Source organism: Contarinia nasturtii, unplaced genomic scaffold, assembly GCF_009176525.2.
Source record: "Contarinia nasturtii isolate CC-2019 unplaced genomic scaffold, AAFC_CNas_1.1 Cnas_scaffold_630, whole genome shotgun sequence".
Taxonomy (NCBI): Eukaryota; Metazoa; Arthropoda; class Insecta; order Diptera; family Cecidomyiidae; genus Contarinia; species Contarinia nasturtii.
This window is the reverse complement of record NW_022197981.1, coordinates 1,951,039-1,968,080: the sequence shown is the minus strand read 5'-3', so window position 1 is coordinate 1,968,080 and position 17,042 is coordinate 1,951,039. Positions and strand designations below refer to the sequence as shown.

The 17,042-nt window shown below is 31.5% G+C and overlaps 1 protein-coding gene across 14 annotated transcripts in view; it reads left to right on the top strand.

Annotated features, from left to right (window-relative positions):
* LOC116340013 (protein pangolin, isoforms A/H/I/S) overlaps positions 1–15,528 on the top strand; it is a 131,050-nt gene extending 115,522 nt beyond the window's left edge. For 5 of the 14 annotated variants that reach the window (XM_031766142.1, XM_031766137.1, XM_031766139.1 and 2 more), the window contains 6 exons: positions 4,259–4,307; positions 4,534–4,668; positions 4,781–4,924; positions 6,119–6,284; positions 10,647–10,716; positions 12,668–15,528. In XM_031766142.1, coding sequence (XP_031622002.1) covers positions 4,259–4,307; positions 4,534–4,668; positions 4,781–4,924; positions 6,119–6,284; positions 10,647–10,716; positions 12,668–13,052 — 949 coding nt within the window. In that variant the 3' untranslated portion in view covers positions 13,053–15,528. Of the gene's footprint in view, positions 1–1,746; positions 2,664–2,825; positions 4,022–4,258; positions 4,308–4,533; positions 4,669–4,780; positions 4,925–6,118; positions 6,285–8,476; positions 8,631–10,646; positions 10,717–11,031; positions 11,892–12,667 lie in introns of those variants that run through there. The other 9 variants (XM_031766131.1, XM_031766130.1, XM_031766132.1 and 6 more) reach the window with 7 other exon arrangements.
* Positions 15,529–17,042: the final 1,514 nt, after the last annotated feature.

Here is a 17,042-nt window from a genome sequence, read left to right as displayed (position 1 = left end):
GAGAGAGAGAGAGAGAGAGAGAGAGAGAGAGAGAGAGAGAGAGAGAGCGAGAGAGAAGGAAAGAGAAGCGTGCACGTCCGTATGCATGCCGTCGTAAAAACGCAACAGTATGAAAATAATAATATGAAATGATTCGGTGTGTTTTTATTGAGAGCAATTGTGATGAGCAATATATTCAGCACCTCTGAAGCACCCAAAACGGCATTGCATTGCTCAATTCGCAATTAAATTCATTTACTGTATAGAGATATGTGTGTCTATATATTAAATTGAAGTAAATTTCGTTCCTGTGAGGTCCGATGCAAATGTTACGTTTCTATGTTTCAGCGCAATGCAAACAATTTCCACGTTTCATGTGCGAAAAGAGAAAGAGAGAAAGTCAACGAAGCTATCATCGTGAATTACGGTAGTTAATCGTTTTAAAGTTTTCTCGCAAATATTTTGGCAATGCGGTGGGATTATAGATGGTTCTGAGGATTACACGGCAAATGCAATGCGTTACGATTTCGATGCCATATTGATGAATTACTCAAATTGTTACCGTGCTACTGCTGCTACTGCTGATGCTGCCGTTTTCCGTGTAGTTCGTTTGATAGTGAGAAAGATAGAAAGTGAGGGAGTGAAAGAGTCGAAAACGCGCGCGGTGCCACAGCACATACTTACTCGTCGTTTTAATTTATATAGTACACAATTGGTATTAGTAGCACATCAGTTTGGGATGACGATTTCGTACATTGAAGATGTCTTTATCCATCCATCAGTATATCTGTAATCATTATTGTATTTATATTATACAGTAACAGTAACTCTCGCTCACAGTCATATTAGTTTAGCTTTGGTCTCTGTATTCGACTTCTATGGGACAGAGTTACGAAATACGACAAAATATAATGTTATATCAAAACGTCAACAATGCAAATTTTATTGATCTATTTGCTATATTTGTATATGCGAGAAACTAAAGCGCGTTATTCTTTCTCTATTTCGCTTTGATTTGTTTTATTTTTCATTTTCTTATCTCATCACATTTTGCAAATTGCTTGCACCAGGAAAATTGGTTGTGTGTGGGATGTTTTTTTTTCTTCTCTGCACTCTATCTTCCTGTTCTGCCTTCTGTTTGTTTTGATGACATATCGTGTGACTTTTGATTCTACAAATATATCAAATATATTCAGTACAACAAATAAAGCAGATGATCGAAACATTTATAGTCTTTTCCTCTGCTCACACAAGCATACACACACACACACATAACGCACACTCACATAGAGTCAGAGCCGAAGCACGAAAGCATACCGACAGAAATATAATACAATATTTGCATTTTGAGGCGCAGCATAGCTCTATGATGACAGTACATACCATATAAACCATTGAAAATCCAAAAATCAATTAACATAGAAAATTTTGTTGCGAAAAGCCCACAAACGGTTAAAAGCGCTTTTACTCTCGCATCAATTCGATTCTCTGGATATGAATGTATGTGTTTTCCTGTGCTGCTACTGCTGCTGCTTGAGTTTTCAGTTTATGTTTCTATTTATGCGCGTATCTCTCTGTTTGTGTGCATATGTATTGCATATAATGAGGGATAATTAGTTTTGCTTTAATTATTGATTGTGTGAATTATTTGAGGGAGCGAGAGATTAATTTTTGTTTGATTGATTGCTTACGTTGCTTTGCTTTTTTATTCGGGACTCAATTGAAAGTGCACCATGCTATTGATTATTTTTCCGAAATTCGCAATAAAGAATCAACGAAAATAAGATTTAAAAAAAACAACTTATTTTCGAAAACAGGTTGTTTCCTTTTCCGATTAGATGAATAGCTCACTTTGTATTTTCACAATGGATTCAATTACTGATAAGAGCAAGCAAAACAAAACATTCAACTCACACGATACACCAAGAATATCTAATCGTCTTATTCATTTATAGATGCAGTGCATAATTCATAATCAACTAAAAACGCTATTAAAACCAACAGTAATAACAACAAAAACCACAACAAACACTTCAAATCGTAAATGGATACAGGGTCTACAAAAAATAAATAAATATTAGTGATTAGGTAAAAAATATAGTTCGGAGTAAAATATAATTTATTAAAATAAAAACAACCGTGATAGTCTCTAAATTTAGTTCGTACATTTGTACCGAAAACCGTTTTTTTTTTTTCTAAACGTGAAACGTGAAAGAAAAAGTTAACGAAAACGAACGAAAACAAAAAAAAATATAATTATAACATAATGATTTCGACCAATCCAAATTCAATATTCGTACGGCAAGTGTTTTTTAGCTAAATTATATTCCGTGTTATTGAATTTAAAAAAAAAAAGGAAAATTTCGATAGAACGAGCAAAAAAGGAAGAAGAAAAAATTATTCGAAATAGTTTTCTTTTTCATCTTGGTTAAGTGGACATGGAATACAATGAACCGTTGAATTTGTCCATAAAAAAGAAACCAATTGCCGTGGTCACGCCATCGTCATCAAATAAAGTTGATATTGGTGGCAATTTCGGGAGCGTATCGAACGATGCCGACGATCCAAGTGAACATTTAGACACATCGTCACCAAGTGGTGTTAATGAAAGTGATAACATGAACCAATCTTCGCCACCCGTGCCAAATACTGACGATACAAATGCATGCACTGATTCGGTTTCGGTATGTGTGCTTTTATATTTGTAATCCGTCAAATGTGCGGTGATTATGATGATCATCATTGCATATTCGGTGTTCTGCATACTGTGCTTTCTGTCACAAAATGGCAAATGTTTTCAATTAAAACTCATTTTCCATATTGAATGGTTATTTTCCATATTCTAGGCAAAACGGTCAAAATCACCGATCAAACATACACCGAATGCGATGAATGAAGCGGACGAATCATCCAATTCATCGGCGCATAATTTAAGTTTAGTTAATTTATTGTATGGCAATTCAACGACATCACTGAATGCAGCTGAAATGCCACCACGATCACCGTCTGTTGGTGGTTTGTCCACGTATGCATCGTCACAAACAAGCACATTGGCACAAACCCAACAACAGCAACAACAACAACAATCGCCCTCACAATCAACATTGAGCACATCCATATTAGAGGCCACCAATTCACTCAATAACTATTTGAATCAACAGAAATCGCTGGGCATTGCAAAAATGCACTTAGAACGTTATTTAAAAGTAACCAATCAATATTTGCATGCAACACTTGACGGCGCCAATTTAACATCAAACGAACAAATCAACCATCTGATTCGCACAAATATATTGACCAATAAAATTGCCGCAAATAATCTCATTTCAATTATCAATAAATTGCTTGAACAAAATATTATATCCGAATATTATTTCAAGCATGCGAGTAGACTGATGATGCAATCATATGAAAATGTAACAGCAACAGCGGCCGCAACAGCTGCTGCTGCAGCGACTGCAAACTTTTCCGACACAAATTTGATCACCAATGACAAAGACATTGCATTCGATTTATTTGATAAGAATAAATTATCGCCGACACAAAATACAACGGCCGGCGTTCATCAAACATCAGAATTGTTAAAGGAATTGATCAAACAACGTGAAATGAGACTAAATGCTGAATCACAAGATGATGATGGTGATATTAGCGACAATGAATTAAATGATAATAATCCACACAAAATGGAATTACTCGATTATGATGATACGATAAAGAAGGAAACAATACCAGTGCATGCAAATCCATTTATGTCATATTTGCATATGCATTTGAATCGCAGCTTAGATAAAGGTAAAACGGATAATAAGTACTTTAATGGAGCATCGATTGCCATACCAAATTCAGTCAGTCCAACTGATTCGACTTCATTGTCACCGCTTATTGCGCCCATCGAAACCAAAACGAAATCACATAAAAAACGTGCCAACCATCACACCAGCTCAGCCAATAGTTTCACTAACAATAACAATAATAATACTCATTCAAAATCGTCGTCACGTAGTTCGCGATTCGATCTAGCATTAAATCTCAGCCAAAGGTTACTTTCTTTTACAAATTTTGAAGTGAAGAAAACAACACTATTCGTCTTCAATTCTCAGTTGTTTTTTTTTGTTTCGCTTTTCCAATTCGTTCATTTTTTTTTCGTTGATTTATCTACTTCTGTTGGTTTTTCGTTTAACTTTTTTTCCCCATTTTTGTGGTAAATATGATTTATTTGAAGAAAACCATTTAAGATTGGAAATATACTAATTGTTTGCATTGACTTCGATTTCAGAACTGCATTGGATCAACAAAAGAACTCACCAAATAATATGCACATACAGGTTTGTACTTTAGAAGGAATTTACTGATTTTCAAACAGAAATTGACGATAAACAAAAACGCAAAAATTCCATTTTGATTGGATACAAAAACCTGTATCTTTAAAAAAATGAAAATCGTTGCTTGCGTTGTTTTTCTCGGCCAATTTACTTTTGATAATTTTGAAATGTTTTACGCCGCTTTGACGAACAAATGAAATTAAATCGTTGATTTTGTTTAAATTGATAGCAGCAACCACACCAGCCCCACCATCACAGTCAACAGCCGCAGCATCAAACTCATCAGCAAACGCATCCCCAACACCATTCTCATCATCAACAGTCCCAGTCACATCAGTCACAGTCGACTCATCAATCACAGCAGGTATGGTTGATTTGATTCTTTTTTCGACGATCGAATTTCGAAAAACGAATGCCGTGCGATATTCGATGCCATTTGCACAGAAAGCTCATGTTTTTTTTTTAATTCGCTTTAGGAACAAATCAACGAAAAGAAGAAACCACATATCAAAAAACCATTGAATGCATTTATGTTATACATGAAAGAGATGCGGGCTAAAGTAGTAGCCGAATGTACGTTAAAAGAATCAGCGGCCATAAATCAAATACTAGGACGACGTGTAAGTATTTGAAATTCCAAAGCAATTCAACCAGTTCCTTTGACTCACCCATATACATACTATTTCAATTCCCAAAACAATCATCCATAAATCCATATTATAAATCCCATCAACACCAATATAAAACAACAACAAAAATTTGAACAAAAAACAACATCCAATTTTTTTTTTCAAATTCCCAAAACGAAAAAGACAATTTTCGGAGTTGAACGAACCGCGTGCGATTTTTTGAAATAAAATTTTTTTTTGTTACATTTTTTCAAAGCAAAAATTCGGTATATAATTCATACTTTTTTTTTTGTTTCCAAATGAACATAAATCAGTCATTTATGAAACGCTTCTAGCGATTTGATTTATATCGTATTCACAAATACAATTTTAATTTGTTTTGTTTTTATTTTGAAAATGAAGAAATTTTTCCGTTCGTTCAATTTTCGAGAGCTCCACCGCAAATAAATAGTAAAAAAAATGAGTTACAAAAAAATAGTTTGTGTTTTGGACCCACGTATTCAACTACCATTCTGAGTAATGCGAATAGCTTCGAAATTTAACTTACAGAGAAAAGAAATGATAGATGCAAAAGCGTGACATTCTTTGCATTGTATTGCTTGCGTGATTTATTATGATTTTGTCGACACATTTGCGCGAATACATAAAAAAAAAATCATTTTTAATCCAAATGATTGAAAAATGTCTATACATTTACCCTTAAACACCCACCGAATTTCCGCACGAAATGGAAGCTTCACTCAATCAAAAATTGTCGACAACCTTGGGAAAACAAAAATTCTCTACTACTTTAAAAAAAATAGAACATTTTTGTTTTTAATCTATGATTAGGGATTTTTTTTTGATGATTTTAGTTGTTAATTTGAACAATAACTAGAAAAAAAGTTCATTTTTTTCTTAATTATGATTTTTCTTTTCTTACATATCTGGTTTCGTCGCATTTCTGAAATCCCCTCATTTGTGTACGGTATTCAAACGTTATTTTTCTAATACAACCGCTAAACTGGTGCTTATTGCAAATTTGATCAAAAAACAAAAATTATCAAACATTTGCAAAACAAAACTCTTAAATCGCGAACCGCCAAACAAATAATAAACCGAAAATACACGAACACGAAAATTTAAACCAAAAAAAAAAAACAAAAAAATTGGAAACAATACACGCACACATGCACACACACACAGTGGCACTCACTCAGTCGTGAAGAACAAAGCAAATACTATGAAAAAGCAAGACAAGAACGTCAATTACATATGGAATTGTATCCGGGTTGGAGTGCTCGCGACAACTATGGTTATGTTTCAAAGAAAAAGAAACGCAAAAAAGACCGATCGCCGGCAGATTCGGGAGGTATTGTGACACAAGACTTATATTTTGTTTGTTTGTTCGTTTAAGTTTTGTTTCATTTGTTTTTTTTTTCTTGTACCGAGTGAAGAGAAGGAAAAAGAGAAAGAAGATTGAAGAAAAACGAAATAAAATTTTCGAAGCAAATTTTTTACGCAAAAAGTTCAGTAGGCTAACCAAAGCAGCATAGAGTTTATATTAATTTTTTCCGTTAACTAAAAAGAAATTGTTTGATTTTTTTTTTTGTTATTTTTTTTTTTTAACTAGTTTTGATAGTATTTTTTTTTTTGTTAACATCGCTCGATATCGATTGCACTATTTCTATTCAGCATTCGAAATTTGATAATATAGTTAATACGTACAAATTCAACTCATTAAGTAAGGCAATTCAGTTAACAGTAACAGTATAACCAAAAAAAAACCTACAATGTTTAGTGCAATTTGTTGAATAGATTAAGAAATTCGATTAAGAGAGCTTCCCAATCGCAGCACATCAAATGGGCATAACTTGACCAAAAAAATGAAAAACGATACAAATCAAAAAAAAAAATCCAATTTTACATGGCAAATTGATATCAGTGGTGAAAATTGTGAATTTTATTGTTTTGAATTATTTCTATAAGTAAACCAAAAAAAAAAAACACGGATATTTGATTGGAATGGTCTGATTTTATTTGTTCTTGCTTTTGGTTTTCCTTTTGTCATTTAATTATGTACAACAATTGGCATATTTTATATATCGAATACCATCATCGTTTTACTGCCTGTCGTTAATTAGGTGAAACCATTTTCTAGGCTCAAATTGTGCTCACAGTTCACAATCAGAACTATTTTTTTAATAAAAAAATCAAAAATTTTAATAAAAAATGACGAAAAAACAACATTAACAACAACAACGAATATTCATGATAACAAAAAGGATTGCACATAACACTAACACGCCACATACAACACAATAGAGTTTATTCATAGAGTTTATCTATCGAAAGGAAGATTGATTTTTTATGTTCAGTTTCAATTCGACAGATTCAGAAAAAAAGAGAGTAAGAAAATCAGAAGGACATTTGTTTATAGGTTAAACATGAAAAACCGAAATTGTACAGAAAAACAATATTGACAATTTGAAAAACGTTCTCAAACTAGAAACAGATCCATTAAAGATTTGACAATTACAATAAAAAAATAAATTGCCTCGAGCCGAAATTCATCGTCGAAGCGCCACACCAAACATTTTCCCAAAGCATAAAAAGCACCGAATCCCAAGGCATTTTTTTCACACGTGTGTTCAACAACGGTGCCGTGTCGAAAACAACAACACGATTTGACATGATAAAAACAAGTCAATGTCTATAGAAACATTTGATAGATATTCTTTATTTTCTCATAATTTAACGTTGAAAGTGTACAAAAACAACAACAAAAATAGACAGTTTCCTCGGTTAATTTTGTGGTTGATTTTTATTTTGTTCGTTCGTTTGGTAGACGGATTGTACACTTTCAATAATTCGACAAACGACAAACTTTTGCGCGGTTTGAATTGAATTGGAAATCGTATCACAACTGTTGTTTTGTATTGAAAGTCCATTGAATTATCATAATTTGCGACAATAGAAAAAAAAACTAACAGAATGCAAATCATAAACACCCATGGAGTTGAGAAACAAACAAAAAAATCATGGTTTCCATCAAACAACTATTTGCCCATTGGCAGCATTGAAATTTTCGTTTTGAGGAGAGAAAAAGAGAAAGAGCAAAAACAAACAAACAAATGGTGCCAAAAGAATGCATAATCTAAAACACATCCTATTTTTGGTGAATTGAGTGTTCAATTGATGTTCAAAAATTTTTCTAAATTCCAATATGAAAATTAATCTCGTCGCAATTTGAAAGTCGATCGAGAATTCGATGTAGATCCAAATTCGAACAAAAAAAATCAAATTGAATTTATCGTAACAATAACACTCAATATGCTAACCAAACAATTATTATTTACATGGAGAAAAGTCACATTCACAACAAAACAAAAAAATAAATAAATAAATTCTGAATCTATTTAAAAAAAAAAAAAAAAAAAAAATAGAAAAAATTCACAATGATAATTAAAACTTATTTAAATTTCAACAACAAAAACCAAAAACATAAACGGTGATGTTGCATAATACTTGCGCGTACAAACACACATACACACACACTCACAGTGGCATGCATTGGGACGAGAAGAACAGGCTAAATATTATGAATTAGCAAGACGTGAGCGACAATTGCATATGCAGATGTATCCCGATTGGAGTTCACGGACAAATGCTTCACGTGGCAAAAAACGGAAACGAAAGCAAGATTCAAACGATGGAGGTAGTTACTGCTAATAAACAAACAAACAAAAAAAAACAGATAAATTTGAACAAACCAAAAGGCTTCTGAAATCAATTTTTTTTAAAAAAGAAGAAGAACATTCTTAAATGAATAAGAGTAACAACAAGAACATCAACAAATGGGAGTTTACTAAAGCTCTTTTTGCAAGAAAATACACACACACATCCTATTCTCACTGCATTTAAACATGATTTTGTTTCCTTTATCTCCTCATTTTCTTTGTTGAATTTTGTTTCGTTGTTTGTGTTCGACTGTGATGAGTCGGAAAACTAATGAATATTTTACTCGAGAAAAAAGTCTCTTTCTCTTCTCGCGATATCGTCCAACTGATAATTCGCAACACTAAACGAACCAATTCTTTTTCAACCATACGAATTCGAATGAATCGCTTCGAAAAATTCAAAGTGCTTGTCATGTTTTAACCGCTTTTTTTTACATTTCTTAATATCATAAACAATTGAGGTAGTGGCACATAAATCTTTTCATTTCGTTTCTAATTGGCCGAACTAAATCGAACACGACCAGAACAAAAATAAACTATAATTTGCTATGCAAACTCATGCATGATACGAACATATAGTTGAAAAAAAAAAAAAACAACAACATCAAATAATTAAAATTTGCTCATGTCATCATATTTTTTTTTTTTTTGGTTGAATGTCTAACTCATGTTGCATAGTAAAACATGGTTTTTTTTCATCAACTAAGTAATTTGCCGTTCGATTTGAAATTAAAAGAGAAAAAAACTCTTTGTGCACTGCCAAACATTTAATTAGGGTTTTCAATTCGATCGATTTTCTTTTCTCGTTGAATTTTGGATTCTACATACTTTGCAATATTTCACTGTGATTGTTGAATCCAGTTTTATTTTCCATTTTAGTCTCTTAGATTGTAAATAAAACAAGGTGTTTTTGTTTATGTTTGAATATTTCGCATTTTCTGGCTTTTAATCTCCACCTTTTTTCTTGTGTTTCAATGCTTTTAATCATTTTATTCAAAACAACATCACAATTTTCACAATGAGAAAAAAAAATGAAATTGAAATTTGAAGAACAAATAATTTCATTTCAATTTATATCTATCGTTCATTTGCCATTTCAATTTGATTTAGCCAAACACATTGAATAAAAAAAGAAACAAATTGGATTTTTTCCGTTCTTTTGATACTTAATCGAATCGAAATATGTCCACAGTCGTACATTCTTTTTGGCATTTTAGAATTACGAAGAATTCTTCAGTTTGCGACCATTTTATTCATTGAAAGAAAAAAATGGTAGCAAAGTGAAGAAAAAAAAATAATCAAAAAATGGCGGACTGTTTCGTTTCGATTAAATGTCACTCTTTTCATTTTTTTCAAAAAGAATTCATTATATGATTCAATGATAGAGACAAACGCGTAAAATGTTTAGGAATTGCGGATGTGCAGAAGACATCTTATTATGTTGCCGAAGAAGAGAATGAAGAAACCATCATCTGAATTCCGCATCCACCTAAAATTCAACCGTGTCTTTACTCTCATCAACTTTTGTTCGTTTTTCTTTTAAATGCTTATCAACATTTACATTTTTTTCGTGCAACATAATAATTGTTTATGCCATCTAAAAACTTATTATTTTTTTCTTCTCTTATATCGATTGGGCTGGAAACAAATTCAAAATCAAAAAAAAAAAAAAAACTAAAAAAATCAGGCTAAAATTTTGTTCAAACAATTTTTTTTAAATCTAAGTTTAATCTATTGAATAAGTAAGTTATCTTAAATTGCATAAAACTGAGGTAAACTAAGTTTATAAGTTAGCTTTATTACATTTCTTAGTTTTTCTTTTACATACAAAAACAATACTGCAATTATTGTGTAATATTAAACATTTGAGAATGATCGTTAGGCACTAGTGTATACAGTAGAAAAGTGTAGAGATTGCTCATTTCAATTGCTAATTCAAGAAACTAATACGAAAAAATATTGTTTGCTTGTTCCATTTTATCCACTGAAAATAGGTAATAACATGAAAAAATGTCGGGCCAGATTTGGTTTAGATCAACAAAATCAATGGTGCAAACCATGCAGGTAAGCCACATTTCATATTTTATTGGACTGAAAAACAATTTAAAAGAAAAACACACACAAATGCAGAATCTATGAATTTTGCAATAAATAAATCCGCATCAAAGTAATTTTGATATTTTATTATCGCTAGCATCGAAAATTGATTAATAATATCTTTTTTCATCTCTATTCGCTTTCTATCTATTTTTGCTCGCTCGCTCTTTCTACTCGTGTTTTTTGAAAACGAAACGATCACCATTTCCTACCCTTAAAAACCTTGAATATGCGTCGAAAACACATACACACACCCGATTTTGAAACGAACATGAAATTTAGTCCGAATTTACCGCCAATCACATCGCCAACCGGGTCATTGATTGGTGGCATAAACAGTGGTGGTGTCAGCAATGTCGGCAGCATTGGGATCGGTGTTACATTGATGCCCAATTCAACGGCATCGTTGGCCTCGGTCAGCGGAAGTCATTTACAGGTTAGCGGTGGTAATCAAGTGGGACCGCAAGCCTCACCACAAGCGCCTACCTATGTAAATTTATAGGTGCGATGAGTACAACAATTGCAACAGCAACAACAACAAAACCAAAAACAACTAGAACAACACAAGATGCACATTAATTCAAATAATCCAATCGACATAATGCTAAACACCATTCACGTTAAAATCAGTGGGCGGCGACAGTGCGGCATCGCTTTTATCATCTCGGAATTTGTAAAAGTTATCAGTTGCCAAAATATTTAAATAAATCATCAACACAGTTTACATTTAAGCACCTGACGGCCACACGAACAATATAATGAGAGAAACAACGTTGGCCAAATTCAAAAATCAAGTTATACTTTCTTTTCTTCTTCAATTTTTGTAAACGTTTCACGAGTAGAAATGGCCATGGACATTTCGGAACATTCTAAATTATACACACATTCGCGAACAATTGGCATTTGGAGCATTTTAGTTCGTCGATTATAAATCAAATAAAGCATCAAATTTGATCCAAACAATTTTCGATGGAAATAAAATTTGTCATCGTGTCGACTCGAAGACCATTTGAAAATGTCGTCAATGAATTTGCACATCCAAAAACTAGCGGCAGCACCAACAAAACATGAACAACCGATTGGGCTACAATTTGGATCATCACTTTCATCATCACAACCGAATCGAAATGAAGCAGAAACAAGTCAGTTTCACTCGAAAGCATGCCATTTAAATCCATTCCCACACTTGTTTTCTTTGAGAAAAAAAAGCTTTCTTCGATTTCACTTAATTTCATTTTTAATACAATTTATATTCGGTGTTGTGATTTTTTTTTTCTTTTTAAGTTTCTAAAAAGATTTTTGATTTGCTTTTCTTTTAATTTGAAATGGTTTTACTTCTTGATGTTGTTGGTTTTTTTTTTTTTGAATAATTCTTGATTTCGTCTGGATTTTCTTCTTTTGAAGGTGCATTCTGTGAATGCTGATCCATTGTTGGCTTCTATTTTTCGGATGATCATGATAATTCCGAAATGAGGAAATCTCTTTGTTTAATTCGATATTTAGTTGGTTTTTCAACATTGTTTTGGTGTTTATGTTTTTTTTTTTTTTTTTTTTGAAATGAAAAATACACAAAATGTTTGATTGAAATTACGACTTTGTTTATTTTATTTTTAATTTTTTAATCGATTATGCATGATCTACTAAATATGTTTGCGTTCGCAACATTTTTGTTTTGCTGTTTACAATCAAATTTTGATTTAATTGGTAATTAATTTGTTCAGTGTGTCGTTTTCGTTTCATTAAACCAATCGTTTTTATTTTAATTTTCTTTTCTTTTATTTATGCAATGATTTTTCATAATTCATTTTTTTTGTGCAAACTTTTCTGTGAAGCAATTATTAATGTTTCGTTAATATTTTCTTTTCATATAATTGTCAAAAAAATTAATCGTTTTTCTTTTGTACATTTTCAATTGCAGGCGAAAAAAGAAGTGTATTCGATATATGGAAGGCGATAATGATGAACGAACAAATGATGGTGATGATATGCGCGGCGGTAATATATCCGATGATAATTTGGGTAGTTGTGGTAGCGTTGATGATGTTAAAACCCCGCCCGAAGATGACATGGAATCGTTGAATCATTCGCTATCAAGCCCGGGCGCATTCAGCGGCCTATCCTATCTACAAAGTCCATCGACAAATTTGGCAAGTCCATTACGAACGAATTCTATACTGTACAATAGCAATAATCTGAGCCAAACTCACACCGAAAATAGCCATAACAGCGTCAATGATAGTAACAACAACAACAATCCAAACAATAGCACCAATAGTCATAACATAAGCAGCATCATCAAATGATTGTTTCCTTCACACTTTTATTAGTTTTTTTTTTTTGTTTGTTAAAAATGAAGATGAGAAATTTGTGTGAATATGAACTGAAAATGGGAGTGTTGTTTTTTATATAAAAAAAGTTTAAATTCTATTCTTAATGTGATGTGTTTTATACGCGTTACTGGATAAGAGCCACCACACACATATATTTATAAACACTCCGCGAACCAAACGAAACAAAACAAAAATTGAATGCATTTTGATGTGAAGCCATCTATCATCTCGGCCTCAATAACCCCATGCTGATGTTTTCTTGTGTAATTGTGTGTGTATAAAATTATATGAAATGATATAAAGAAAAGGAGGATTTTTTTTAAATAAAACAAATCGCACGTGATTGCAATTCAATGTGCAAAAAGCAAACACAGAGAAAAAGTATGTGAACAAGTTTTAGAGATTTTCAATTCTAAGAAGCACTTGAGCGCTTTGTTTGTTTGTTTTTTCATAAATTACCAACGCTAATTATCAATAATTTGATTTTCGAATCATTCAATTTACGAATATCCATTGAATAGTTAGCAAACATCGAAATCAAAAAGTTAGAGACGAACCCATAGATGTGTTTAAAACGATGAAATTAATTTAAACAAACTGAAATATAGTTTATTTAGGGCCGAAATGCTTTACAACGACACAAACCAAACGACATCTGTGACAGTAGTGAATTCGTCAATTTTGCGTATTGTTTCGATTGAAATTCGAAAGACTATCTCTATTTCAAACTTTCTCATTAAATTTTCGTGATATAAATATAAAAGAAAATACCAAGTCACTCAGCGATCTCTAAAAAAAAGAATTTCTATTGCGAAGCACCTTCAATTTATTTAGGCTATTTTTCGATAAGAGCTTTTGATTTTTGCCTTTCCTCTTTCTATCACTCCTTCTCTCTCTCTCTCTCTCCTGCTAAATTCCATTTTTTTAAATGCTAACTCTCTGTCTCTAATTGAGTTTTTTTTACAAAGTTTCGTTTCGTTTATTTGATTTTATTTTTATTTTTTATACAGGGTGATTTCATTAGAACAAATAGTACATCAAACAGTCCAATAAGAGGGGGCAAAGCTTAAGCTACACACACAAACCTTCATTTTGTTTGAACAAAATTCATCGTAATCATTCGATTCGAATCGAAAGAAATGAAAAACCCTTTGCAATTCGAGCATACACACATACACACACACGCACATCAATCGTGTTTATCGCTTTTCCCAGCACTCACATCATCTATATATACATCTTTATATATATATATATTTCTCACAAAGAACGAATATCTGTTTTTATTTTAAATATATATCTCTATTCTATTAATTATATATTATAGCACTATACATAAGGATATTATTCGTTTTTGTTTGGATACAGTCGATGATTTAGTTTCGTTTCGATCATCAATCAAAACAATATTGTCAAACCAAACAACATTTTGGTTTTTGTTTATTTTGGCATAAAACTGCTACTGGCACAGATGTGGTTTTTAATACAAAGAGTGTATTTTACGTTTTATTTTTATTAAATTTCTAAAAAAAATAATAATCTGAAAATCAAACAAACAACCGACACATTTTGAATTGATGCAATTTAAGGTGAACATTTTCCAATAAATTTTGGCATGAATTTAAAAGAGAGAGATATATAGAAAAAAAAACGCGCGTTAATAGAAAAGAAAGTCCACATTGCGGTGCATTTATTAATATTATGTTTCAATTCTAATTTTTTTTTTTTTCTAAATTACCAAAATGCAAAAATTGTTTATAATTTACAAAGGGCACGTTCGCTGCATAAACAATGAATAACTGCATAGACAATTTGGAAACAAACAAACAAATATGTTGTTTTTAATTTTATAATTTGTGATTCAAATTGACTTAGAACGATTTTTTTTAGATTTTTTTTTTATTTTTATCCGTCACCCGAAATCTATTTACTGGCGTGACACATATTGAGAAGAAAAATTTATTTTGTTTATTTTTTTTTATTGAAAATGTTCAGAAAATTATTTTATGTTTTTTTTTTTTTTTTGAAATTTTGTATGTGTGAAAAAATGAAATGGAAATTCTCCTGATAGAGAAATCTCAACCCGAAATGCATTTTTGCGATGCAATAGCGTGTCATTGGCGAACGATTTTTTTTTATAGGAATTTTAAAGCTTTGTAGTTGTCCACTTTTTAAAGCTTAAAATTCGTGTGCATTTCATAAGTGACTCTTGATGAGTCTGTCGATGATTGCATTTACTAGCCGTGGTCATTGTATGCAGATCGATGCAATTTTTCGTTCCCATCCGCAAATTTACTCTTTTCGAGTCGGGCGACCGCCTTTTCGCTAAAACTCTCAATACCAACGGGAGAACATTCGAATGAAATACACACATACACTTTCAATGGACAAATCTTTAGATTTATATATATATAGTACGATCAATGTGGTATTTTAACACACAAACACACTTCCTTCTTCCGAAAAGAGAAAAAAAATGAAAACAAAGTGAAAATGATGATTGAAACATTTAGCTAAACTAAAAATAAAAAAGATTTAAAAAGAAAAAAAAAACAAATAACAAAAAAAAATAAATAGTGCAATTTTAATGGTTTTTATTTTTTAAAAACAAAGTGTATATGTATCATGTAAATGTATTATTTTCAGTTTTTACCATAACAGAGAAAAACAAATGAATGAACAAAGCAAAATAAAAAAAAAATCCGAAGAGGGTACATTTGACAAACACAACATGCATTATCATAGGATAAAAAAAGACGAATTTTGTTTGTTGGATCTATGTGAGTTGACGTGATGCCAAAATCCAAATTATCCGAAAGTAATCAGTGTAGCAATTTTAGTGCATATCATGTACGGTCACCACTGTTGTTCATACCAAAAGCCAGTTTTAATTTTTTGAAACAAGTTTTTCTTCTCGAAATCTGGCCTAGTTCTATCGTTTGAAGTTATGGAATTGGATATATTTAACACATCCACAGTCAATCTGCATAGACTCATACTGACAGAAGTGGCTACGTAAAATCAATGATTTTTTTCATGACATCAGTAAAAAAAAGTTTCATCGGAATTGCAAATAAATTGCATTAAACAATGCAGTGTATGCGTTGCATTCTCTCACTTTGCTGATTGCATGCCAATATCATTGACTTTATAATGCATTAATTCGGCCAGTGCATGTAAGAAAAGAAACCGATAACTTTTCTTTTTCTGAATTTATAAGAGAGAAGTAGAACCATAACACACACACACACACACAAAATGATAAGTGAAGAAGAAGAAGAAGAAGAAATAAATACAAGAAAATGATAATGATTTAAATTAGTTGACTAAATTTAAGTTAGAATGTTATAAGTTGATACAAAAATGAAAAAGAAACATTAATCAGAACACAAAAAAAATGAGAAATAATGAAAATGCAGATGAAATAGAATAAAGAAAATGAACAAACACAAGAAAAACTAAAATCACGACATACTATTTTTTAGGTAATATATAATAAAAGTATATTTACATGATAATTGATGCAGAATAAATAAATAATAAAAAATGCATAGAATAGATGTTCGTTATAAGGATCTATATATACAACTTTTTAGTTTTAAAAATTGCTGTACTTTAAAAGAATGGATTAAGAAAACTACTATGAGACTTAGAATTAATACAACAATCAACACAAAAAAAAAGAGTAAGAACACAAACTAACGCGATCGAAACGGAAAAAAAGCACAGAGAGAAAAAGAGAATCAATGAATTTGTTTCATTTAATGACTTAGATAAAAATTTGATTTAAGTTTACATGACGTTTTAAATTCGCAAGCCGATCGAATAACAAATGCAATACAAGCAAACACAAGTTAAATGATGTTCGTGTATTCGCGCCGCGCGTCAGCATTCGCATAAAAAATAGAAATGCAAACTGCATACTGTGAACATAAATGCGTGTATTCGTTGAGATTAAACGGA